Here is a 26,985-nt window from a genome sequence, read left to right as displayed (position 1 = left end):
TCATTCAAGTCATAAACATAATCGCTTTCACTTAAATCTTGTTCATTTTCAATTGATCTACTATTATTAAAATGAACTCTAGTATGAGTGTCATTGTACTCCCTGGCTTCGCATTCATTCATGTTAAAACCATGATTTTATGAACCTAAATCACCCTGTCTAAATCTACCATTCTTTTCAAATCCACCATTGTTAAATGCACCATAATAGCCACCATATCTACCCCCTATCCTAGTTTTAGGGTAACTTCTCTTCTCCTTGTATTCTAATACATCCCTTTCTATTTTCCTAGCTTTTCTTCTAGAATTGTTAAAACATTTCTCATCCACTTTCTTTTTAATGTTATAATATTTAGCTTTTCCTTTTCTACTGTAAACTGGTCATTCAAAATCTTACATCATCTATTTTTTTTATATAACTGTTCCATTTCAGTTTCATTTTCTCTTTATTATTTTCATAATTCCAAACCCACATTCATTTGTATTAAATTGCAAGAAGCAAGTGCAGAAGTCATAATATGTCCACAGTGAGTTGGACAGGGGACTTAGCTCTCACTGTGTATGACTGCTCTCACTCCTGGCTTGCTTTATTCCCCCCATGAGAATGGATGGGATACACAAGGGGAGCAAAACAGATCATTAGAGTAGTTGGAGGGGGTCAAACAATATGCATCAAGGATGGCTGTGAATATCCACTATGTACAGAATCCTTTTTCTTTTGTTCTAAGACTCGAGGTGAAATAGAGAAAGTTGAATAGAAAGGTTAAAGGTTAGTTCTGAAGCCACATTAGGGATGAAGGACAGACTAGTCCTTACGAATGCCATGCCATTCTGAAAGACTGCACAAGGTTCGATACACAAGGCTTGCAGTTCTGAGATTCACTTGCTTGAAATGATGCAGGTTTTTCTAGGATAGGTGCCTGAAGGTGGTTAAGGTGGTTGAACTGGCAAGACTGGAAAGGAGATAAAGCAGGTTTTTACTCAGAAAATTACAGGTAAAACAATGCCACCCCCCATACAGACATGAGGTGCAAGGTTCATTTAAGAAACAATTCATGGAAAATGAAGAGTCTATAGATATATATACAGAGACAGCTGAAAGACGCACCTTAACGGAGAAGGCCAAACCCTGATCCAAAAGGCATTGAAGATTTCAAGAATATCATTAGCACAGAAATCTGAATTGCTGCTGTTGTACCAGAGTGGGCCAGGGGATAGGAAGACACAGTGAATCTTCCACATGCCTTAGCATGATGTTCTACTGGCATGTCTACTACCCTCACACCAATTGGGAACCACTCGAGTACAGACTCTTGGAAGTGGGGGTACTAACATGACATTGTCATGCCTTCAGCTTGAGGGATCTGAGGTTGAGGTGTAACAGAGCTCACTCCTACTGAGTTCAGCTGGTTGCAAAGATTCTTCTTGCGGCATGTACATGAGCAGAGAGAACCAAACTTGGTTTGACTAATATGGCTTTCCAAGTCCTTTGGCAAGGGCGTAGAATGTAGAAGACTCAATGATGACTGTTTCTGAGTGCTGGCAAGTCTATTTTTGGAGTTCCACATCTCTCTGTGATACCTCTGAATATTTCCATGTCCACCTGCCATAACTCAGAGTCCTTATGCTTTTACTTAGATGGTCTTCTAACAGTATCTGGTTAAAAGAGGGAGTGTACACTGCTTGCAAGCAGATACTTAAGTTGATGGCCAAGTGACACATTTTCTGAGCAGCCTGAAATGGGGGTAAGATAATGTGCCCTTTTGTTTGCAAATGTATGTAGTACTGTCCGTTACTCCTTCAACCCAAGTCTCAGAAGCACCCATAGTCATAAGACTGACTGAACAGCATGAAGATCATAAGTTATTACCATCATCTCCTCTCTCATATTTCTGTGCCTCTTCTAGAGGTTCCTTAGCCATGTGCCTTGAATTGAGATGGTCCATGTGTGCTCATCAATGTCTGAAACATATGTGGTCAGTTCCTGGAATGGATCTGGTAAGGTAAAAAGACGGTCCCAAATATTCTGGCTATTTTTAAGGCCCACAACAAAGCCACTTCCTGATGGATGGGATCATACACACCCACTCCTACAGGTACTACAAAAGTCCCACAGACTTCTGAGGTACCACTGGACCTTTCTTGCATGCAAACCTTTCTCAAGTGCAAACCCTTGCGTGGGACCATCACAACAGAAACTGGAATGTATCCCACCACCTTCAGAAATGTTCTGGTTTGTCAGGTATGGCTTTTGAGAGATGTCCACGAAGACTAGGGTCATTAAACAGACCCTATCTTAGGGAAGACAATTTGCAGGCTTACAGGTTCAAATGTGTGTACTAGGCTCACCACAGGGGCCTTTTTAAGCCTAGTCATGTATCCCAAATCTCTGACAACTTCTGGTACCCTTGATAATTGTAAGCAGGGGCTTGGGAGATGAACCATTTACAGGCTATGTCCATTAGAGACACGGCCCCAAACCAGGGATGAATTTCCTGTTTCCCAACCAACTGTCCAAGTTACTCCTGAACTGGGTTAGGGAGGAACTCTGCTTCACATGGATGAGGAGCCTGTTCCAGAGATGGGATAGTCTCTGGGATACATACAAGTCCTCTCCAGCAAGTCTTATTTAATATCACAGGCAAGGTTGAAATCTTCAGAATGGGAAATTCTGGTGCTGTTTGTTTTGCAGATATGTAGCAAGTCCATCAGGGTGGGGGCTGACAATGCCTTGCATGCCAGGCACAGATCTCCCCTCAACAGCCTACAGGAGACAGAATACAGGGACAAGGCTTTGAGGTGGTCTGCATAGGACATGTTACTTACACCCTGTATTCTTTTAGTGAGGAACATCTGTGTACATTTCAATTGTTGGATGTGTCTGGTTAGGTAAATATCAAAGGGGGCGCTGCACTCTAGGACAGGTCTGATGAATGCTGAATACAGTGAACAATGATCTTTCTGGATCTAGATGTCAAAGCTGCACAACACAGAATGATTTCCTCCCTAATGTAGACAAATGATAATCAAAGGCTAGATTGTCTACATGCATCCCCAAGTCCCCAACTACTGGGTCGAACCTTAGTGTTGTGTTGTCAATATAATCGTTACCTAGGTGGATGACTTCTTGAATGACACTATTATGCATTTCTTGGCATTTAGTTTTATTCCATGGTTCTGACACAAATTATTTGTCTGTGTCAGCCCTTCCTGGAGAATATTAGCGTCAGTGGGGGAGTCTATAACTGCTCCTAATTTGCAATCGTCATCAGCAAATTTTGTCAGTCATATTACCTTGACACTGACCTTGATTTCAGAAAAGTAAATGCCAAAAAGGAGTGGTCCCAGGATTGATCCCGAGGGACTCGACTTGTACCTGGCCTCTTTGTAGAGGTGAACACCCAATTCTGACTTCTTGGGTCCTGTCTATGAGCCAGCTGGCTATCCACCAGGCAACAAAAGTGTTAAGACCTAACTTCTTGACTTTAATCAACAATGCCAGAGTAAGGTATTATGTCAAATGCCTTGGCCTGGTCAAGGTCGATAGTGGGAACCGTTTTGCCCTCATCCATTGCTTTGGTGACGTTCACAAAGAAGTCCACCAGGTTGAGTAAGCATGACCTTGATGAAAACTGCTTGGAGGTTTCCTATGTCATTAATGATAGTTTCCATGATAATTCTTTCTATGGCTTTGAATATGAGACAATTTTGCCTATGGTGATTTGAACGTGGAGAAGCTCAAGTGCATTGTCCTGTTTGACCAGCCTAGAGATATACTTATATTGAATTTTTTATATCATATATATTATGTATACCCATAAGAATAATTTTTCCTTGAGGACTGTGTGTTTTAAAGTAAAGGTGATAATGACCACACACAAATAGGTAGCTCACCTTAGAGCATTAGCTATCTATGGGTCGTGCTTGATGTAACCTTAAATGATGATAATTACCACTTAAAATAAAAAAACTGCAATTAGCAGTGGATAGCGGCCTATCACAAATAGTTTAAGCCATTAACATAATTATATGTATGCCCATAAGAATCATCTTTCCTTGAGGACTGTGTGTTTTAAAGTAAAGGTGGCAATGGCCACATCCCTTAGTCGGTACATGCATTTTGCAAGAATGGCCAAATACTCTGGATATTTAAATGAGATTATACTACGGCTTGGTCCAGACAAGGCATGTTACTGGATACATTAATGTGCTATCTACCTTCTTAAGAAGGTACCGGACTGCATTATTTTCTCCCATGAGAGAGAAAGTCTTGACACAGACGCATCAAGGTATAATCCAATGCAACCCTACTGATATCAGTTACTTTTTTTAAGTGATGCAGCAACTGGCATTTGTGCAGTGGTTACTTGGTCTTTATCACCATAGTTTTCCTACACATTACAGTTTATCTGGCATGTGTGTGTGTGTGTGGGGGGGGGGTAACCTGCTTTGACAATGCAGATTTTACAGTGCTTCCCTTCTGGAAACATACAACTGATTTTTCTACTTCTTTTATACCGAGGCACCAGGGTCACTGAACCCAGAAATTCACTTTTTTTCTGTGTTTAAAGTTAAGTTAAGTGAAATGCTTCTGCTCAGGCATTTCCAAATAAGAGGTAGAGGAATTCAAACTCAGTTTTCTTACAAATCACCCTCTCTGTTCTCTATACAGTATTACTAGAGAATCAACCTCATGACAATGTTAAATAATCAAAACAAGGGTTTCCAGCTCACAAATGTTGCAGACTGCAAACCTGGAAGTTATCAACAACTTTCTTAAGGACTTCCACACACTACAAGAGGGTCTTATCAGACATAAACATGTGGTATCACAGTCTAAGAGTAAAGTGAAAAACAAGTCAGCATTATGTCCTTTGGAAAATACCCCCCAGTACCCATCACACAGGCAACACCCTCCCTCAAAATTTACAGAATTATTTGGGACTGGGCACTCTCAGAGACAATAAGTTCTTCAATCAGCATAGCTCTATGGCTGTTAGAAAAACCTTCTAATTACCCCCAGAATATTACCAAGGGCATATCTAACCTCTCTTTCTAAATATCCCTTATTAAGCCCACAACTGAATGTAATGCACTCTTCGATACATTTCTGACCAAAGATGCAACTCAACCTGAAGGACCCCAGTAGTTCTGCACTAAGAAAATCAGGTACTTAAGCTCATTGCCTATGCTGAATGCCTTAAAGCCCTATCTCAATTTTCGGTTTTCTGCAGACTTCTATAGGATGACATCTGCCCAGCCCCAGATGACACTGCCCTGGGGGACCTCTTGCACATGCACCTGTAAAAGAGAAAAGTACAGTTTTGTACCTACCATAAATGTAGATGTTTGAGTGTTCACCCTGCTGCAGTCATCATACTTGGGTTATCCTGTCGTCAGGCGGTCCCCGCAGTCGGACGGATTTCTAAAATCTTGGTCCGACGTCGGTTGCTGTCGCCGCATCCCTGACGGAGCGCCAGGGGTACATATATTGCAAGCAACGCCATTTTCTTCAGTTTTTCTTGCCCCAGATGTCAGGTGCCCCCAAAAAGGTGATCCAGATTAGTACCAAAAGGTGTGAACACTGTACAAACACAAAATCCCTTTAGCTATAAGCAAATACATCAGAAAGGCATAGCAAAGATTTAGCCAGTAGATCAGAGGGGTTGGAGGGAGGGTAACCTGGACTGCAGCAGGGTGAACACTCGAACATCTACATTTATGGTAGGTACAAAACTGTACTATGTTCATCGTGTTACCCTGCTGCAGTCATCACACTTGGGTTGAGTCCCAAAGCTAAGGTAGGGTGCAGGCATCATAGAGGGTTAGTGGAGGCAATGAGGCCCTGCAGAACTGCAATGGCGAAGCCTGCCCTGGACTTAGAATAAAGAGGTAAGTGATAGTGTTTGGTGAAGGTGTGTACAGAACTCCAAGTTGCAGCTTCTAAAATTTCCTTGGTAGGAACCCCCCTGAGAAAGGCAGTAGAGGTAGCTGTTGCCCTGGTAGAGTGGGATCTAATGGTAGGAGGAACTGGTTTCCCATGATGGGTATAGCAGAATCGTATGCAATGGCCTATCCATTTAGAAATGGTTTGCTTGGATATGGCCCTCCCTTGAGAGGCTGTAGCATAGGAAACAGAGTTGGTCAGTTTTTCTGAAAGCCTTAGTTTTATCCAAGTAGTAACGAAGTTGCCTGTGAATGTCCAAGGAATGCAGGAGTCTCTCACCTTTGTTCCGTGGATTGGGGAAGAAAGTGGGTAGGTGGATGGTTTGATTTAATGCTACACTGGAAACCACCTTAGGCATGAAGGAAGGATTAGTTCGTAGAGAAACTCTGTCTTGATGGAAAATGAGGAAAAGTTCCACTGCCATAAGTGCCTGTAATTCTGAAACTCTCCTAGCAGGAGTTATTGCCAGGAGCAGGTCAGTCTTCCAGGATAGGAACTGAAGGTCTGCAGAAAAAGCTGGTTCAAAGGGAGATAGCGTTAGTTTTTCCAGAACAAAGTTGAGGTCCCATGTTGGTGTAGGGGCTCTTCTAGGTGGTCTAATGTTTTTTGCCCCTCTGAGGAACTGCCTTAGAAGAGGATTTGAAAATAAAGGTGGATTAGTGTCGTAGTGAGCTGAAATAGCTGAAGCATGGATTTTAATAGAGGAGAAGGAAAGTCCTTTATGCAACATCTCAGCTAAATACTGCAGAATGTGAGGCATATGAGGCTGAGTTGTGTCTTGGCCTTTAGCTTGGTTCCAAGCACAAAACCTTTTTCATTTGTCCGAGTAAGCCTTCCTGGTGCTTGGCCTCCTGGCCTCTAGAATAACATCCAGTACTGCTTGTGAAAGAGGGGCTGGTGGGATGCTTAATTGATTTGCCATGCAGCCAGGTTTAAGGTTTTGATCTGGCTGTGTAGAATCTGCTTGTCTTGCTGCGTGAGTAAATGAGGAATTTGAGGCAATATCCATGGTGGGCTGTGAGCCATATTCTTCAATAGCGGGTACCAGTGCTGGCGTAGCCAGTCTGGGACTATGAGAATCAGTCGAGGTTTCTCCTTTTTGACCTGCAAAAGAACCTTTGTGAGAAGAGGTAATGGAGGAAAGGCATATGCTGTCAGGTTTTACCAACTGAAGGAGAGAGCGTCCACTTTCCAAGCTTGATGGTGGAATGTCCTTGTACAAAATTTTGTCAGCTGGTAGTTTTGAGGACTGGCAAACAGGTCTATATTTGGTAGACCCCATCTTTGAGTTATCATTGTAAATATTTGTGGGTCTAGCTTCCACTCGTGGGGATCTTTGATGTTTCTGCTTAGGTCGTCTGCCAATGTGTTTTTCTGTCCTGGCAGGAATTGAGCCTGTAACTTGACTTAGTAGGCCAGAGCTGTGTTCCATAAGATTATTGCTTGTCTGCAAAGAGGGTAGGAATGTGTGCCCCCTTGTTTGTTTATGTACCACATTACTGTGGTGTTGTCCGTCTTTATTGCAAGTTGTCCTGGCTGTAGTAGATCCTTGAAGGCTGTCAGAGCTTTCTGTACAGCTAGCATCTCTTTTTGGTTTATGTGCAGTTTTCTTTGTTCTGCAGTCCATAGGCCTTGAATGCATTGCCCTGCCATGTGTGTCCCCCCAGACATAGTCTGAAGCATCTGTTGTGATAGTTTGCCTGGGTGGGGGCAAGATGAAAGGCTGACCCTTGTTGAGGTGACATGCCTGTGCCCACCATAGATATTCCTGTTGAAGGCAGGGAATGAGAGATATCACTGTGTCCAAGCTGTGGCTGTGTTGAGACCATACGCTTTTTAGGCACCACTGTAATTTCCTCATATGCAGTTTTGCAAATGGTATTATCAGAATGCAAGATGCCATGAAGCCCAAAGCCTGCAGAATTTTTCTTGCAGTTAATTGGGTCTTTGTTGCCATTGTCTTGAAATATTGAGTCAGTTGTAATTGCTTGTCTGGTGTAAGACAAGCCTTCTGGGCCGTTGTGTCCAAGCTGGCACCCAGGAATGTCATTTTTTGTGAGGGTACTAGTTTTGACTTTTTTGTTTACTGTGTACCCCAGACAGTTTAGTAGATGCTTCACAAAAGCCAGATGTTGCAAGAGAATGTCTTTTCTTTCTGCTTGGATGAGGCAGTCGTCCAGATATGGATATATTTGAATTCCTCTTTGTCTGCAGTATGCAATTACTGGTGCCAGGCATTTTGTGAATACTCTGGGCACAGTAGATAAGCCAAAGGGCAGTGCAGAGAATTGATAATGGGTTGAACCTGCAATGAAACGGAGGTATCTTCTGCAACTTTGTCTGATAGGGACATGCAGGTATGCCTCCTTGAGGTCCAACGTTACCAGCCATGCTTCCTTGCCCAACATGGGAAGGAGCTGCTGTAGTGTTAGCATCTTGAATTTGGGAACTTGTAAGTGTTTAGAATTGAAAGGTCCAGAATTGGTCTCCAAGCATTTTCTTTCCTGGGTACTAGGAAGAGTCTTGAGTAAAATCCTTGGCCTTGCTCTTGAGTTGGTACCCTTTGAATGGCTCTCATGGCCATGAGAGCTGTAATTTGTTTTTGAGCCTCTGCCCTTTGATTTTGTGGCAGGTTTGGCATTCCTCTTTTTATTGGCAAGGTGTGAAAGTGGAATCTGTATCCTCGTAAAATTATGTCTAGGACCCATTTGTCCTTTGTGACCATGTGCCAGTTGTCTGCAAATAGTGCTAGTTTCCCCCCCAAGGGGGCTGACAAAAGAGCTTTGTTTGGCCAGCTGAGGTGCAAGTCACTGAGTTTGCCATCTGGTGGGTTGAGACCGGTCTTCTCCTCCCTTCTGGATTGGAGTGCCCCATTGGCGAGGCTTATACTGAGCTTGTGGTTGTCCTCTGCCCCTTGGGCACCTGTATTTACCCCTCTGTGGCCTGTCAGTGGCTGGAAAGGACCAATTTTTTGTTGGCCAGTTTCTGCTGAAGCGAGGGGGTTGTACTTGTAGAAAATCTTTGACTGTCTGCATCGATTTCGCCTTATCTTCCATTTTCTTTAAAACTTCCTCTGCTTTAACACCAAAAAGAACATCCCGCTGTAAGGGAGCATCTAATAGTTTTGCTTTAACATGATCAGGCAGACTTTGTTCTTTTAACCAGGCATGCCTACGTATAACTGATCCAGTGACAGCTGCTCTGCAGGAGGCCTCTAAAGAATCAAACCTACATTGTAAGGTATGTTTGCTCACCTGCTCGGTGGCGTGCAACAAATCCTGTACTACTTTCATTTCAGATTGTTGAGGTAAGGTGGTTATCTTTTCTTTTAACTGAGAGATCAGAAATTGCTGATACTTAAGCATATGAAATTGACAGTTTAATGCTCTCATAGCTAAAGTGGCTGAGGTGTAAACCTTTTTCCCCCATCTGTCTAGTGCTTTTGAATCCCTTTCAGAAGGTACTGGATTTTTAGCCATGGAAGCCTTGGCCCCCTTGGGACCCTGGGAGATAGTCTCTGGGTCAGCTACTGGGCTTTTGTAAAGGAATTTGTGGGAATCAGGTACTCTGTAGTATCTGTCAGGCTTGGCCAGGTCAGGAGGTAGAGAGTCAAGGTTGAAACTGGATTCTAAGTAGACATCATCCACAATGTCCAAAACGGGAGGGATGGCTAGAGGTCTGTGTTGGGGGAGTAAAAGAAACGCTCTCAGCCGTTTCTTAGAATCAGAGTAATCCTGACCTTCCCAGTGAAAATGTTCCCTCAGTGTGTAAAGTTTCCCCAAGAGAGTAATCTTCTGGAGGGGAAGCTGAGGGAATAGATTCCTCAGCATCAGAATCTTCATAAGAAGAGAAGGAATAGTCTTGGTCCTCAGAGGAATCCGAAGAAATAGACAGTTGTTCAGAGGAAGCAGAATCTTCCTCTTGTCTAGGCCTTTTGTCAGGAGGAGGCTGCGAACCCCTGATAAGAGAAATCAAATCTTCAGCCATTTTGAGCATCTGTTTCTTAGGCATAGGGCCTTGAACAGGAGAGTGAAGTGAAGCTTTTTTCGACTTGGGAGTCTTCAACTTGGAAAATGTTTTGACTAAGAGTCGGTCTGAAAACGCCTTCAGAAACCGATGGCGTTTCAGAAGTGCTGATGTCCTTGGAAGGTAAATCGTCGGAAGGGCCTGAAGTAAAAGGCTGCGTCGGCCTAGTACATTCTGACAAAATATCTGTAGCGGTCTCAGGTTCCAGAACTGCGGTAGTCAGAGGCTGCGTCAGAGCCTCGCTGATAACCGGAGAACCGGAGACCGGATCAACGGAGGTCTCGGAATCGGGCTTAGGCCTGGGCTGTCGGTCCTTGTCCCTGCGCTTTTTATGCACGCCAGTAATCGGTAGCTCCGACGGCATGTTATAGTTAAATTTTCTACCAAAAAAGTGTCGTGCAAAATCAAATCGTCTTTTAATAGTACGTTTATTAAATCTAGCACAAAAACGACAAGAAGTGACGTCGTGATCAGGGCCTAGGCAAGGAATGCAATAAGAATGAAAATCCTTATGAGGTATTTGCTTCCCACGAGAAATACAATTGTTAACTTTTTCTGACATCGGTCTGAGGCAAGAAAAAAGTTTCCCCAACGGGATACTTAGCTTTATAGAAGACTTCGGTCTGAAATTTGAATTCGAAAATATCAGGAGTCGGCCGAACGGCACTTGCGAACTACTTCTGCTTCGGGCACTGCGCGGCAAGAAAGACTGAAGAAAATGGCGTCGGTTGCAATACATCTACCCCTGGCGCTCTGACGTCAGGGATGCGGCGACAGCAACTGACGTTGGACCAAGACTTTGGAAATCCGGCCGACTGCGGGACTGCCTGACGACAGGATAACCCAAGTGTGATGACTGCAGCAGGGTAACACGATAAACATGTACAGTTGTGTACACTTACCATAAATGAAGATGTTTGAGTGCATTCACTGTTGCAGTCATCACACTTGGGTCATCTGCCTGCAGGTAGCCCTCAGTCAGCCCGAATACCAGAGTCTTGGGATTTCTGGATTGGATGCTGTCGCCTCTTTCATGTCAGGGGTATAAAACATGCAGCTGACGCCATTACATCAGTTTTTTCTAGCCGCAGATGTCAGGAGCCCCCAAAATAGGAAGCAATTAAATGGCGTGGAACACCTCCAGTAAAAAGTAAATAGCATTGCCATAACATATGGGCAAAAAAAGAATAGGTGGAAAGAATAGAAAGGTCAGGGGGCTGGAGGGAGGGTAACCAGGGCTGCAACAGTGAATACACTCGAACATCTACATTTATGGTAAGTGGACACAACTGTACTATGTTCTTCATGTTTCACTGTTGCAGTCATCACACTTGGGTTGATTCCCAAAGCTGAGGAAGGGTGGTGGCAGTCAAGAAGTATTAGGGCTGGCTAGCAGGCCTTGCAAGACTGCTGTGGCAAATCCAGCTCTGGATCAGGAAAAAAAGGTAAGTGGTAATGATTGATGAAGGTGTGTACAGAACTCTAGGTTGCAGCTTCCAGGATGTCCCTGGTAGGGACTCCCCTGAGGAATGCTGTGGAGGTTGAGGTAGCCCTAATGGAATGAGTTCTGATCCCCTGTGGGGTAGGTTTTCCATGGTGTCTGTAGCAGAAATGGATGCAATGTGCTATCCATTTGGAAATGGTTTGCTTTGAAATGGCCTTGCCATCTGCCCCTGTAGCGAAAGCTGACTAGCAGCTGGTCAAATTTTTTGAAAGGTTTAGTTCTGTCAAGGTAGAACCTGAGCTGTCTGTGCACGTCCAAGGAAAGTAGAATCATTTCCCCTTTATTTTGAGGATTAGGGAAAAAGGTTGGTAAATGGATGGATTGGATTAAAGCCACACTGGATACCACCTTGGGCATAAATGACGGGTTAGTCCTGAGGAAAACCCTGTAGCATGGAAAATAATGAAGGGTTCCACAGCCATTAGTGCCTGTAACTCAGACACTCTTCTTGCTGAAGTGATGGCTAGAAGTAAGGCCGTTTTCCAACAGAGGAATTTTTACTCTGCAGTAGCAGCAGGCTCAAAAGGGGGAAGCGTGAGCTTCTCTAGTACAAAGTTAAGGTCCCAGGCAGGGGTGGGAGCTCTCCTCGGGGGGCCTTAAATTGTTAGCTCCTCTCAGGAACTGTTTGATGAGAGGGTGAGAAAACAGAGGCGGCTCAGTATTCCAGTGAGCTGAAATGGCAGAGGCATGAAATTTAACTTATGAGAAGGATAGTCCTTTGTGGAGCAGCACTGCTAGGAAATCTAGGATTTGAGGTAAGGTGGGCACAGCTGTGTCCTTTCCTTGAGACTGGCTCCAAGAACAATATATTTTCCACTTTTCTGAATAGTATTTCCTAGTACTAGGCCTTCTTGCCTCAAGGATGACATACAGCACCTGTTTGCTGAGGGTTGCTGGTGGTGTATTCAAGTGATAAGCCACGCTGCAAGGCTCAGGGTTTGCAGCTGTGGATGCAAAATCTGTCCCTCCTGCTGGGACAGCAGAGAGGGGGTCTGATGTAGGTGCCAGGGTGGCACTGCTGTCAGCCTGCGTAGGAGTGGGTACCAGTGCTGGTGTGGCCAGTCTGGGGCAATAAGGTTTGTCCTTGGCCTGTCCTGGTGGATCTTGAGTAGTACTTTTGAGAGGAGGGGCAGAGGGGGAATGACATAAATTGAGAGGTTTTCCCATGTAAAGGATAGGGCCATCCACTTTCCATGCTTGGCTATGAGGATTTCTGGTGCAAAATTTGCTCAATTGATGGTTTTGGGGGAGGCAAAGATATCCACCTATGGAGTCCCCAACTGTGGATTAGAAGATTGAATGAGTTGGGTTCCAGCTTCCACTCGTATGGGTCCAGCAGATTTCTGCTTAAGTTGTCTGCCAGTGAATTTTGTTTGCCTGGCAGGAATTGAGTTTGCAGGTGCACTTGGTTGCTCAGGGCTGTTTTCCACAGGGCCATGGCTAACCTGCAGAGGGTAGGAATGAGTTCCCCCCTGCTTATTTATGTACCACATAACTGTGGTGTTGTCTGCCTTTATCAGGAGTAGTCCTGGATGGATAAGGTATTTGAAGGCTGTCACAGCATTCTGTACAGCTAAAATTTCTTTTTGATTGATATGCAGGAGAATTTGTTCTGGGCTCCATTTGCCTTGAATGCATTTGCCTGCCATGTGATCCCCCCATGCATAGTCTGATGCGTCTGTTGTTAGGGTTTGGGCAGCGAGGGGTTGAGTGAAAGGAAGTTCCTTGTTGTGGATGCATGCCTCTGCCCACCAAATGAACTCTGCCCTTAGACAAGGAATGATAGGAATCAGTGTTTCCAGGTCTTGAAAATGTTGACACCAGGGAATTTTTAAGTACCACTGAAGTTTCCTCATATTCAGTCTTGCATATGGAATTAGTAGAATGCATGAGGCCATGAACCCTAGGGCCTGCAGTATTTTTCTTGCAGATAGCTGGGTTTTGGTGGCCATTAGTTTGAAGTAGTTTTCAAATAAGCCTGTTTTTCTGGAGTGAGGAATGCCATCTGGGAAGATGTGTTCAAGCTTGCTCCCAGGAATACAATCTTTTGGTAGGGCACCAGTTGTGATTTCTTTTCGTTGATGGTGTACCCCAATGAAGTTAGAAGTGTCTCTACAAATGCCAGGTGCTGAAGTAGCAATTCCTGACTGTCCACCTGAATTAGGCAATCGTCCAAGTAGGGGTAAATGTGAATATTTCTCTGCCTGCAGTATGCAATGGCTGGAGCCAGGCGCTTTGTGAATACCCTGGGCGCAGTAGATGAGCCAAAGGGACGTGCAGAGAAAGCACAGTTGTGTACACTTACCATAAATGTAGATGTTAGAGTGTATTCACTGTTGCAGTCCTAGCAAATGGGTTATCCGACTCCTGGTAAGCCCTCAGTCTGCCAGAATACCAAAGGTAAGTAAAAATGACGTCGGTTGCCATTGGTTGTAAAGGACGTCAGGGCGTCCAATATAAAAGGAGGTAGTCGACGTCACTTCCTCAGTCTTTCTTGCCATAACAGTCAGGAGCCCCCAGAAAATAAGGCTGAAATCAAAAAACAATTTGACAAAAATCAAATTAAGCCTGTACCTCAGGAAAAGAGAATAGGGGAGGACCAAAAAAAGGGGGAAGGAGGGAGGGAAACCAGGACTGCAACAGTGAATAACCTCAAACATCTACATTTATGGTAAGTGTACACAACTGTACTATGTTCATCGCGTTTCACTATTACAGTCCTAACAAATGGGTGGATTACCAAAGCCCAGAGAAAAAAGGAGGGAGGAACCAACAGCATCAAGGGATGGAGATAATGCCCTGCAACACCGCAGTGGCAAACCTGTCCTGGCTTTGGAAAACAGAGGCAAATTATAATGCTTTGTGAAAGTGTGAACAGAAGACCATGTGGCAGCCTCCAAAATGTCTTTAGTAGGGCCACCCGTTAGAAAGGCTGCAGAAGTGGAAACTGCTCTAGTAGAGTGGGTCCTAACCCCTTGAGGTGGAGCTTTGCCATGAAAGGAATAAAGTAATGCAATGTGCAATCCATTTAGAAATGGTCTGCTTAGAAATAGCCTTGCCCTGGGCTCCAGGGGCAAAACTGACCAATAACTAAGCTGATTTCCGAAGATCCTAGTCCTGTCCAGGTAAAATCTGAGCGGTCTGTGCACATCAAGAGAATGTAGGATCCTTTCCCCTCTACTGCGAGGATCAGGAAAGAAGTTAGGAAGGTGTATGGACTGATTAAGAGTCAGGCTGGAAACCACCTTAGGCATAAAGGAGGGATTAGTCCTCAGAGAGACTGTCTGCATGCAAAATAAGAAAAGGTTCCACGGCCATCAAAGCTTGCAGCTCTGAAACCCTCCTTGCTGAAATTATAGCCAAGAGAAAGACGGCTGTCCAAGAGAGAAACTTTAAATCTGTAGAGACAGCTGGTTCAAAAGGAGGAAGAGTGAATTTCTCCAGAACAAAATTAAGATCCCAGGCTGGAGTAGGTGGTTTTCTGGGAGGTTTTAGACTGCAAGCACCTCCGAGAAACATTTTCATCATGGGATGAAAGAAAATGGGCTGTTCAAGAGAACAATGAGCAGAGATGGCTGAAGCATAGATCTTGATAGAGGAAAAAGAAAGACCACCCTGAAGCAAATCAGCCAGGTATTCCAGGATCAGAGGAAAGGTAGGTTGAGAAGCAGACTCCCCTCTAGTCTGCATCCATTGAGAGAACCTTTCCCATTTGCCAGCATACGATTTTCTAGTATTAGGCCTCCTGGCCTCCCTCAGCACGTCAACCACCTGTTGGGAAAGGAAGGAAAAAAGGGAAGGAGCCATACAATGAGCCATGCTGCCAAATGAAGAGACTGAAGATGAGGATGTAGAATGTTTCCCCTTTCCTGAACCAAAAGATCTGGCTAAAGAGGGAGATGCCAAGGAGGAAGATGGGAGAGATTGCGAAGCAGCGGATACCAATGCTGTCTGGGCCAGTCCAGAGCTATGAGAATAGTCCCTGGATGTTCGTCCCTGATATTCACTAATACTCTGGAAGACGAAGAGGAGGGAAGGCGTACACTGATAGCAATGTCCAAGGGAAGGACAGAGCATCCACTTTCCAGGCTCTGCTGTGCTGCTGTCTGGTGCAAAAGAGAGGTAGCAGATTGTTGTCTGGGGATGAGAAGAGATCCACCTGAGGAGTGCCCCAATGTTGAATGATGCTGTAAAAGGCTGCTCTGTTCAGCTGCCACTCATGAGGATCTAGGCTTTGTCTGCTCAACTAATTTGCCAAAACACTGAGCCTTCCTGGAAGAAACTGAGCTAGAAGATGCAGGTCCAGCGATGCTGCCATGGACCAGAGATTCATGCTTTGGCTGCACAGGGGGTAAGAGCGAGTCCCTCCCCCCTTGCTGATGTACCACATGACCGTAGTGTTGTCTGTTCTGACAAGCAGGGTCCCTGGAGAAATAAGATGCTTGAAAGCCAGTAAGGCCTGCTGAACTGCAATCAACTCTTTTAAATTTATGTGCAGGTGCATCTGTTGGGCATTCCAATGTCCCTGTATGCATCTGCCATCCAGGTGTGCTCCCCAGGTGTAGTCCGACACGTCTGTAGTCAGACCTTGAACGGCAAGAGGTGTCTGAAAAGGCATGCCTTTGTTCTGTAGACAGGCTGTTGCCCACCATAGAAACTCTGTCTGCAGAGATGGAAGCAGAGGAATCATCACATCCAGGTCCTCAGTGTTGACACCAAATGTTCTTGAGGTACCATTGCAATTTCCTCATATGCAGTCTTGCATATGGAGTCATGAGAATACAAGATGCCATGAATCCCAGAGATTGCAAGTACTTCCTTGCAGGGAGCTGGGACAGGCTTGCCAAGTCCTTGAAGTAAACTGAAAGAGTTGTCTGCTTCCCCTGGGTGAGATACATCATCTGGGTGGCTGTGTTCTGACTCGCTCCCTGGAATGTTATCTCCTTGGATGGTACCATTTTTGATTTTTCCACATTGAAAGTGCAACCCAGGGAAGAGAGAAGAATCTTTACGAATTCCAGATCCTTTAAAAGCTGTTCCTCAGAACTTGCTTGAATCAGACAGTCGTCCAAGTATGGGTAAATCTGAAATTTCTTCTGCCTGCAAAAAGCAATGACTGGGGCCAGGCACGTTGTGAAGACTCTGGAAGCAGTAAATAAGCCAAATGGCAGCGCAGAGAATTGGTAATGTTGCTCACCCACTCTGAAACTAAGGTACTGCCTGCAACTTTCCCTGATAGGAATGTGCAGATTAGCCTCTGAGATCCAAGGTTACCAGCCAGGAATCCTTTTCTAGAAATGGTAGCAACTGATGTAGAGTGAGCATTTTGAACTATGGAATTATAAGAAAAGAGTTCAATATGGAAAGATCCAGGATAGGATGCCAGGTGCCTTCTTTTTTTGGAACTAGGAAAAGCCTGAAATAAAAGCCCTGGCCTACCTGCTGAGCAGAGACTCATTCTACTGTTCCCAGATGAGACGGAGACAAAACTTGTTTTTCCACTTCTGCCCTTTGGTTTGGAGGAACGTCCGGGAATCCCTTGGGAGCTGGAAAAGTGCGGAAAGAAAACTTGTGCCCTAGGGACACTGTTCTGAGCAGCCATTTGTCGTCTGTGATAATGGCCCAGACATCTCCAAAAAGGGCCACCCTTCCCCCTAAAGGACTGTCCCGGCAAGCAAGAACAGGCAGAAGTTGTAAAAAGTCATTGAGAGTGTTCTGAATGAAATGCAGGCTTGGAGCTTCCCCCTTTAGAAGTGGAAGCCTGTCAATGCCTAGACCTTTGAGAGGTAGCCCCCTGCCCCCTAGATTTGTAACCTCTAGTCCTGGAACGGTTCTGTCTGCTGGTATCAGGAAAGGGACAACTCTTGGAAGGGTAATTCCTGCTAAAGTGAGGGGGTTGAACTTGCAGAAAATCCTTAACAGTTTGCATGGAACTGGCCTTATCCTCCATATTCTTCAGTACCTCCTCTGCTTTGTTGCCAAAAAGACCATCTTTATGCAAAGGTACAACCTAAAACTTAGTCTTGACAGGTTCTGGAAGAGGCTGTTCTCTGAGCCAAGCGTGCCTTCTAATAACAGATCCAGTAGCCCATAGCCTTGCAGAAGGCCTCAAAGATGTCAAAACCACAATGCAAAGAATGCTTATTGACCACACTGGCTGAATTCAGTAAATTCTGCATGTCTTTACTCTCTGTCAGAAGAGGTACTCTTGCTATCCTAGACTTAATAGCCTCCAAGGTGTGCTGCTGGTACTTCAGCGTATGAAAAAGACAATTGGTAGGCCTAATGGCTAGGGTGGCAGAGGTATAAACCTTCTTGCCCCACCTATCTAGGTTCCTAGACTCCCTGTCAGAGGGAACAGGATTCCTGGTAACAGTGGCCTTAACTCCTTTGGGGCCCTGAGAAATAACCTCTGGATGAGTCCACGGATTCCTGGAAAATAAACAAATGAGAATCAGGGACTCTGTAGTACCTGTCAGGTTTCCTGGGAGCAGGAGGAACCAAATTTGGAAACAAGGAATTTTCCAGAAAAAACATCAACAACTTCCACCACAGGAGGAATAGCAAGAGGCCTATGCTGAGGTAAATCCAGAAACTCCCTAATCTGTTTCTTGGATTGAGGATAATCCCGATTTTCCCATTTAAAATGTTCTCTGAGGGTATTTAAAGTATCACCAAAAGAGAAATCCTCTGAAGGAGAGGCCGAAGGGATGGACTCTTCTGCATCTGAATCCTCAAAGGGAGAAAAAGCCTGAGAAAATTCCTCTTCATCAGCAGAAATGCTGGAAGAATCAGAACCTGAGCAGGACAAAGCCTCAGGGGAAATATCCCTACTCCTTTTAGGAGGCGGCTGAGAACCCCTAATAAGAGTCAACAAATCATTAGCTATTTTAACCATTTGGGATTGAGGGGAACCAGAAGAAGCTGGATCCTGCCTTTTCACAGGCTTACGAATGGAAGATTTACCTGCAAGCCTGAAGGATTCGGGAGGCCTGGCAACCGCCAAAGTTGCAGCAGAGGGTAAAGGAAGAAGTTTGCTGTCAGAAAGCAAAACGGAGGCCTTGGACACCGGAGTCAGCTTAGTGTCTCCGGCTCCAGCACAAGAGGCAACCTTCGCCAGGTCGGAAGGCAAATTGGAGGCTGAAGGCCTAAGGGACTCGGACTCAATCAAGGCCTGTGGTTGTACATCAGCAGACTGCAGACACTGCAAAGGCATCTCACTGGCTACCGCCTGACTGACTACCAATTAACCTCATCTGAGGACTTAGCATTCTGAAGCCTGTCGCAGTCCTTATCCTTACGTTTCTTCGGAACATCCGAAGCCTGAAGATAGGCGGACGCCATACCAATGAACTTTGGCCAAACTCCAAAATGCCTAGCCAAAATCTTAGCCCGACGACAGACAGTATGCGGATTAAAGGAGGCACAGAGATCACACACGGGAACATCGTGGTCAAGGCCTAAACAAATAATGCAATAGGAATGAAAATCTCTATGGGGAATCTGCTTTCCACAGGTAAGGCAGTTATTAACTTTTTCTGACATTTGTTAAGCAAGAAAAGAGGACCACCAACAGGGTATTTAGCTGTAGTAGACTTCAACTCTTGTAGTCGGAAACCAACAAAAGTAAACTGCTGACCGGCACTAGTGCATGAAAAGCTTCTGCTTCAGGCTCCGCAGCAAGGAAGACTGAGGAAGTGATGTCAGCTGCCTCCTTTTGTATCGGATGCCCTGATGGCCTTTACAACCGATGGCAACCGTCACTTTTACTTACCTTTGGTATTCTGGCCAACTGAGGGCTACCGGGAGCCAGATAACCCATTTGTTAGGACTGCAACAGTGAAACATGATGAACATCTGATAGTGCATAGAGCCTGCCCTGAAACGTAGATATTTCCTGCAAGATTCCCTTATAGGGATGTGCAGATAAGCTTCTTTTAAGTCTAGGGTGACTAGCCAGGCGTCCTTGGCTAGCATAGGAAGAAGCTGTTGCAGAGTTAACATTTTGAATTTTGGAACCATCAGGAAGGTGTTGAGAATTGACAGATCTAGGATAGGGCGCCAAGAGCCTTCTTTTCAGGGCACCAGGAATAGTCTGGAGTAGAAACCCTGTCCCCTTTGCTCTACTGGCACAGGTTGAATAGCCCTGATACTGACAAGAGAAAGTACTTGCTTTTGAGCCTCTGCCCACTGGTTTGGAGGAAGGTCTGGCAACCCGCTTGGGGTTGGCAGTGAGTGAAAGTAGAATCTGTATCCCTGGGATACAATGTTAAGGACCCATCGGTCCTGGGTAACGGACTTCCATTTTGTGCATGCAGGGCGAGTTTTCCTCCAAGGGGTGCAAGTACTTGGGCTTTGCTGGGAAGGAAGATAGACAAGTCATTGCAAACTTTTTCCATAAGGGGGTGGCTTACCACTCCCTGTTTTAGAGGAGGGAGCACTCCACTGTTTAGATCTCTGCATACACTGAGACTGTAGTCTTGGTGGCCTGTTGCCCCTGGGTTTGGATTGAGAGTGCCTGGGAGGGACTGGAAAGGACCAATTTGTAGAAGGCCAATGACTACTGAATCTAGGTGGCTGCACCTGTAAGAAATCGTTAACAGTTTGCATATATTTAGCTTTTTCCTCCATCTTTTTAAGAACAACTTCTGCTTTTGTGCCAAACAACCTTTCCTGGTTTAATGGAGCATCTAGTAATTTTGCTTTGACATGGTCTGGAAAGATATGCTCCTTTAGCCAAGCATGCATTATCAGTACAGACACAGGGACAGCAGCCCTGCAAGATGCTTCTAAGGCATAAAAACCACACTGCGAAGTATGTTTACTAACTTGGTTTGCAGAATGCATTAACTGTTGTAAATCTTTATTTTCTGTACAATCTGGAAGCAACAACATTTTTTGTTTAATTAGTTCCATAATATGCTGCTGCTACTTCAACATGAGAAACTGGCAATTCAAAGCCCTGATGGCAAGAGTTGTAGAGGTATATACTTTCTTACCCCATCTGTCTAAAGCTCTAGAATCACTATCCGAAGGGGCTGTAGTAGCCTTAATGCCTTTAGGTGCCTGTGAAATAGTCTCTGGATCCGCAGTGGGATTCTTAAAGAAAAATTTGAGAGAGTCAGGTACTCTGTAATACCTGTCAGGCTTTCTAGGAGCTGGAGGTACAGTATCAGGAGTAAGACTGGATTCCAAGAAGATATCATCTACAATGTCCACGACAGGGGGTTTAGCTAGAGGCCTGTGCTGTGGCAAGTCTAAAAATTCTCTGAGTCTCTTTTTGGCCTGTGGGTAGTCCTGGCATTCCCAGTGAAAATGCTCTCAAACTATGCAAAGATTCACCAAAAGAAAAGTCCTCTGGAGGGGAGGCAGAGGGTATGGAATCCTCTGCATCTGAATCCACATAGGTAGATAAGGGTATGTCCTGGTAATCAGAAGGATCAGAGTTATCAGACTCATGGTCTGAAGAATCAGAAGGAAAATCAATTCTTGGTCTTTTAGCGGGGAAGGCTGGCTTCCCCTAATTAAAGTTATAAGGTCTTCAGCCATTCTAAGCATTTGTTTCTGTGGCAAGGGAGCTTGAGCATGCGCTTTGGTCATCGGTTTTCTAGGCATAGTGCAAACTCTGGGTCTAAGAAACTCGGTATTTTTAGTCAAAAACAAAGCTGTCTGTTTAATGCTAACATTGGAAGGCTGGAATACACCCTCAGAAGCCGGTGCCTGCACAGCAGCTGCAGACCCATCCAAGGTAAAGACACCCGCAGGTTCCATAGTCGAAGAAGCATCTCGTGGCATACTGGACTCCGAATGGGTCTCAGCAGAGGCCTGTGAATCTGTAGAAGTGGGTATCAGGGGCTGCGAAAGCGCCTCAATGAGTACTGGTGAACTGGCGACTAGTTTAGCGGAAGCATCGTCGGCAGTTTTGGACCTATGGTCTTTGTCTTTATCCTTACGTTTTTTCGGAAGATCGGCAGTCGGATGGCTTATGGAAGCCATTTCTGAAAATGGAGAATGAGAGCGAAAGAATTTAGTGACAAAGATAGCCTGACAAATAGTTTGGGCATTAAAGCACAAAACCTACAGCGAGAAACGTCATGGTCTGGGCCTAAACAGATGACGCAGTAAGAATAAAAATCTCTGTGAGGTATTTGCTTTCCACAGGTAAGACAATTGTTAACTTTTTCTGACATCGGTTAGAGCAAGAAAAAAGGATCCCCAACGGGGTAATTAGCTTTAGAAGACTTTCAGTTTGAAACTCGAAAAACGAAAATTTCAGGTAGCGGACGACCAGCACTTGCGAACTGCTTCTGCTTCCCACGTGGCAAGAAAAGCTGATGTAATGGTGTCGGCTGCAAGTTTTATATCCCTGACAACCTGACATCATGGAAGAGAAGACAGCATCCAATGCAGAAATCCCAAGACTCTGGTATTCGGGCTGACCGAGGGCTACCTGCAGGCAGATAACCCAAGTGTGATGACTGTAACAGTGAAACATGAAGAACATCTAAACTTAACACCACATTATAAACAGAACCTACTGGCTGGACAGATACCTAGCCCAAAGAATTCCCCTTCTCTGGATTAGATCCCTACAATGCATCTCCCTAAACCTCTTCAACCACGACCTAGAAGAAAGGATGAAAATTACAAATACACCTCAGGGCTGCCCCTCAAACTCTTAGAGTAAAGGATAATGTAGCGAGTATGGCTTTGGTCAGGAATTAAATGATCCACCTAAATCAACTGCCTAGTGACAATCTACAATGGCTTGGTGTTGTTTATCATACTTCCCTGGCACAATGTCATATTACTGTCATCTTGTATATCTTCTGCGGTTAACAATCAACCAAGTAAGGCATGTAGTTTGGCCCTTTTCCCAAGAAACGTCACTGTAAAAAGGTCACCTGCCTAGAACTGTGTGAGGTGGAACTGCACATTTCATTGGGAGAGGTGTTCCGAAAACCTTTTTCAGCTCCCTGTCTTCTAAAAAGCCAATCCATCACTGATAAGGAAGATTCACTAATGTCTCCACTGTTGAAATTACTTGGCGAAACAAAACCTTTTTCCACCATTGGTTGACACTTCAAGTATCAAACTCAGTAAAGGCACAGACATGCAGGCTATTTCTGTAGATGGTAAAGCCAGCTACGTCCAAACTTAAGCTACAAACAAAACAGACATTTTGTACATAAAGGATGATGGTCATCTAAGATAAAGTTGCATTTCTCATTTAGACTCATCGGCCTAGTACAGGCTACTTTCTGTAGTCATCAATCACTGTGTGGCAAAATGACCTTGGGATAGACATTTTAAAACAATTACAATCAGAGCTGGAAAAATGTCATTACATAACTTTTGAGACAGTATGTGTTGTGTGGCTGCTTCTGTAATACAAACATTGAAAACTGCTGGGTTTTAACAGTGCTGTTTTAATGACAGAACAGGTAAATTTAAAATAGTAAGTTTTCTTCCTTTTTATTTGTTAAATTTAAAGCATACTCACAGCACAGACTCTTAGGTAGTTATATGTGAACATACCAATTTTTCACTGCAGTTTTATTTACCTACAAAAGCACTGTACATGACAGGCTCCAGCACCTTCTGTAGGTGGGATGTCTTGACCTGCTGCAATATACAAAGAGACCATACTAGGTCTATCAAGAGAAATCTGTCAAAATCAGCCAGGACACATTCAAGCTTCTCCAGTACCTTAGAAAATAAAACACAGACAACAAAAAAGGGAAAAGTGTTAAGATGGTACCATAATTGAGTTATCTAATTAAATTTACATTCATGCCTACTACTTTTATTAGTGCAGTAAAAAAGTAGGGACACTTGAAGGTCCACTGTATGTGACTATAGCCAATATGAAGGCTGACAATATTTACTGAAAGTATTCCACTACTCATGCACTAAAATCCTTGTTCACTATTTTAATTGTGTTTGTAATAATATATAGACTGGAAATGATAATTCATAACAGCCAGAAGAAAGGCAATCTATCACAGAACAGAAATAGAAGCTGTAAAGCCCAGCAGGTTGCACGCAGGATGGACTATTTCTGACATCTGCAACCTCATGAGGAATAATATGGCTGCTGAATGTAAGCAGGCAGACAGAAAGCTCCAGATGAAAACTTAAGCAGAAGTGGAAAAAATGGCAAAAACAGTGGGTGTGCATGTGAAAATATACAACCTGTGCTGACATCAGGTTTTTATAAGGTACACATATAAAGCTTGCAGTATCACATGCACAAAAATAAAACAAACAGTACCACATTTACAGAAATAAATATCGGTGGCATCAAAGACCTGAACTTGCATTAGATTATTGCAATACATAAAGGACAGACTCACTTTTTTATGTTTTGCAGAGGAAATCCATCCCTCAAAAGTCTGAACAGTTGAAAAAGACAAAGGGAGGAATTCTGGACCTAAGCCTCCATAACCACATATTTAAAGATTAAATATAGAAAGGATAGCACAGTTAATCCCAATTTATATGGACAGCCAGATAATGGGTTTTGTGGATACAATTAAATGAGGTCTAAACAGTGATGCTGAAAAAGCTGGTCAACAAAATCTTGAACTTAGCAAGAAGGGCACTACATACTTTGGGAGATGCTTAAAGGACAGGGGCAAATTCAAAAGCTCCATAAATATGACACATTTAAGACATTGTAAAAAGTATATGAAATTTAAGAACAAAAAATAATTCAAAGTAAGCTGCTCTCGGCATTAGCAAATGCACAACACTGAACAAAACGGGTCTATCTTGAAATACCAAAATTATATTTCATGAAAAAAAGTGTGGAACCATCGAAAGGGACGTTAGTGAATGACGCTTTGAAGGCCTCAGCAAACCCGTATAAATGGAGCCAGGCATGGTGCCTGATAGCAATGACTGTACCTGCCACCCATGAGGAACCCTCTGCAGGTTGGATATTAACCTCATGGACGAGTTAGCTATTTATGTAAGAGTGTCCAGCTTGGGAGAGATAGACTTGGTCCTCCTCAGGCATGCTCTCTGTGAGGGAAGTTGAAAACTCCTTTATCAAGTCCCTCTGGAGATAGGTGAAATGAGTTAGTTCAAAGCTCTTATGCTGAAAGAAGCCAATGTGAACACCTGCCTTCCTAATCTGTCCAATGCTCTCAATTCACAACTGCGAGGGTGGACAGAAACTCTGCTCTGCCAGCTCTTTCTTGGTGGCAGCAACCACCACAATCGCATCAACAGGAACTGCCTTGGACCAGAAGGCTTTGCCTGAAGGTGGGCTTAAAAACTTATCAGCTCTTTTGGGTACTGGCTCCACTGTATCGGGTTCCTTCCAGGTCCTGCTGGTGATGAGACTGATTAAAGGGTCAGCAAGGGAGGACACAGAGGTAAGATGGGTCCTTACAGAAAGCCTCCAGGAACACGGTTTCATCAAAGGATGGGGGCTGGGCAGACCAACCACCCTTGGCTTTAAGGATCTCCAGTATGTCACCAAAGAAGACGTCAATGGGCGGTGACCTGGAGAACCTGTCCCCTTCGACATCTTTGTCCTCCATGAAGGACTCCATAGGGGAGTCCAGATGTCTCCTCTTACATGTCCTCCTCCAAGGTACTTCTTCCGTGGGAGGCTGAGGGGAAGATTCAGAAGAGGGAAGGGATCCCTATGGAGGGGGACTCCCTCCTGGAGGCTAGACAGGATGGGCTAACCAGAGGCAGGATGACTTGGTCTGCTCAAATTCTGTGGTTGGGAAGGAGTACGGTGAGTTGGAGAGAGGCTGCTCTGGTCGCAGAGAGGGATCTTTCCACTGCCTGGAATGCAGAGGGACTGGATGAGGCCCCATCCCCCTCCCCTGCTAACACCACAACAGAAGAGGGAGCAGACCCCGCTAGAACCACCAACCCTCTGGACAGAGCCAGTCCAGAGCTGTCAAGCACTGAAGCACCAAGGGGCTGAGAATGGTCTGAAAAACCCAGACCAGAACCATCCCCCACAGACTCTGGGGTGACGATCCAGACCAGTGGCCCTGCCTGCCCTGCAAGAATGGAAACAGAACCGGCCAAGGATCTTGATGGGGTAGGGATAAAGGGAGTGCCAGAGACCCCCATCGCCTCCACACAATGCACCAGCCTCAGAGTCCAATCCGTGCAAGATCAGACGAGGAGAAGGTAAGCTGGGAGGTTCCCTAAGCCTGTGGACTGGGTAAGCCAAAAGCCCCAACTCAATTTAAGAAAGCACTGCATTATCCTGTCCATGTCTGCAGGGAGGATGCTCTTTGAGGAACTGGAAGAAGTGGAAGACCTAGCCGGAGGCCCATGCTGGGACCCAGAGGATCTTCTCCTGTGGTCTGGAGAACGGGTTCTGCGTGGAGGGGTAAACAATTGATCCCCTCCTGAAGGGACTGAAGGAAAAACTTCCACAGTGATAGGATCCCGCAAGGGTCTCGGATCCGAGGAAGGAGGTCTCGAATCCTCTGATCAGACAGGGTCAGATCTGTAGCAAGCGCAGTTTTCCTAGGATCCGAAGGCTTCGAACAGGAAGCCTTGGATCCGGGAGTAGAGGGCAAGGCCCCCGGATCCAAAGACATGGAACTCGAGGCCTTGGATCCAGGAGTCGACTCTCTGGAAGCCACTCTGGAAGCTCTTAGATCTAAGGTTCTCAGATCTGACACCTGGGATCCTGACAGCTTAGCTAGCTTTGAAGGAGCCTCCCCTGAGGAAGAGGAGGAAGGAAGATACTTTAATTCAGAGGGCAATATTTTCATCAAAAATGTGGAGTTGCCATGGGAGCAGCGTGTGCCCTTACTTTTTCGATCATCATCATGTTAGAGTGGGAGAAGAGGTATCTTTTTGGGTCGCTTTTTGAACATTGGGCCACTTACTGCCACTTTTTGGATGACATTTTAATTGCATGGAGAGTGCCACTGGAGAGACCAACAACTTTAGAGTATTGTAATAATAAACCTCCTTTTTGAAATTTACTTTTACTAGTAGTTCCCAACACCATCAGTTATTTGGATATTGAAATTAGCAAAGAGTTGGCCAACAGAAAATATATAAGTAACAGCTAAAGAAAGTACACCTACTCGAACAGCCTCCTACATTATTATAGCTGTCACCCCTACCATCAGAAAAGAGGCCTTGTCAAGGGACAATTTGTGAGGCTAGCTCGTATGATATCTAAAGATGATGTATTTACTTTTTGAAGGAGACAAACTAGCAGGCATGTTTAGGTTTCAGGGTTACCCTGTATCGATGGTCAACAATATTTTTAAGGAGGTTTGTGAGAAAAGGATGAGTTTAGTGTATAGACCAATTGTGAGAATCTATGTTAGTGAAACTGATGTAAACTCTATGAATCAACCAGAGGTCAATCAAACCTTTTCTCGAGCATTCATTACTACCTATACCAATGAGCACTTAGAAGTGAGGATTTTTTCTTGTTTTGATGGAATTTTGGAATACATAGGAAAGGAACGCAAGGTAGTTTTTAGAAAAGGTAGATCTATCAGATTGAA

The 26,985-nt window shown here is 44.6% G+C and overlaps 1 protein-coding gene across 1 annotated transcript in view; it reads right to left on the bottom strand.

The window, feature by feature from the left end:
- TBRG4 (transforming growth factor beta regulator 4) overlaps positions 1-26,985 on the bottom strand; it is a 1,565,288-nt gene that overhangs the window by 535,557 nt on the left and 1,002,746 nt on the right. Inside the window, exon 8 of the mRNA XM_044066066.1 lies at positions 23,035-23,185. Within this exon, the coding sequence (XP_043922001.1) occupies positions 23,035-23,185 (151 nt within the window). The remainder of the gene's footprint in view (positions 1-23,034; positions 23,186-26,985) is intronic.

The sequence above is a fragment of the Protopterus annectens genome, chromosome 3.part0 (assembly GCF_019279795.1).
Source record: "Protopterus annectens isolate FY-2018-M chromosome 3.part0, PAN1.0, whole genome shotgun sequence".
In the NCBI taxonomy this organism is placed as follows: Eukaryota; Metazoa; Chordata; order Ceratodontiformes; family Protopteridae; genus Protopterus; species Protopterus annectens.
This window is presented reverse-complemented; position numbering and strand designations above follow the sequence as displayed.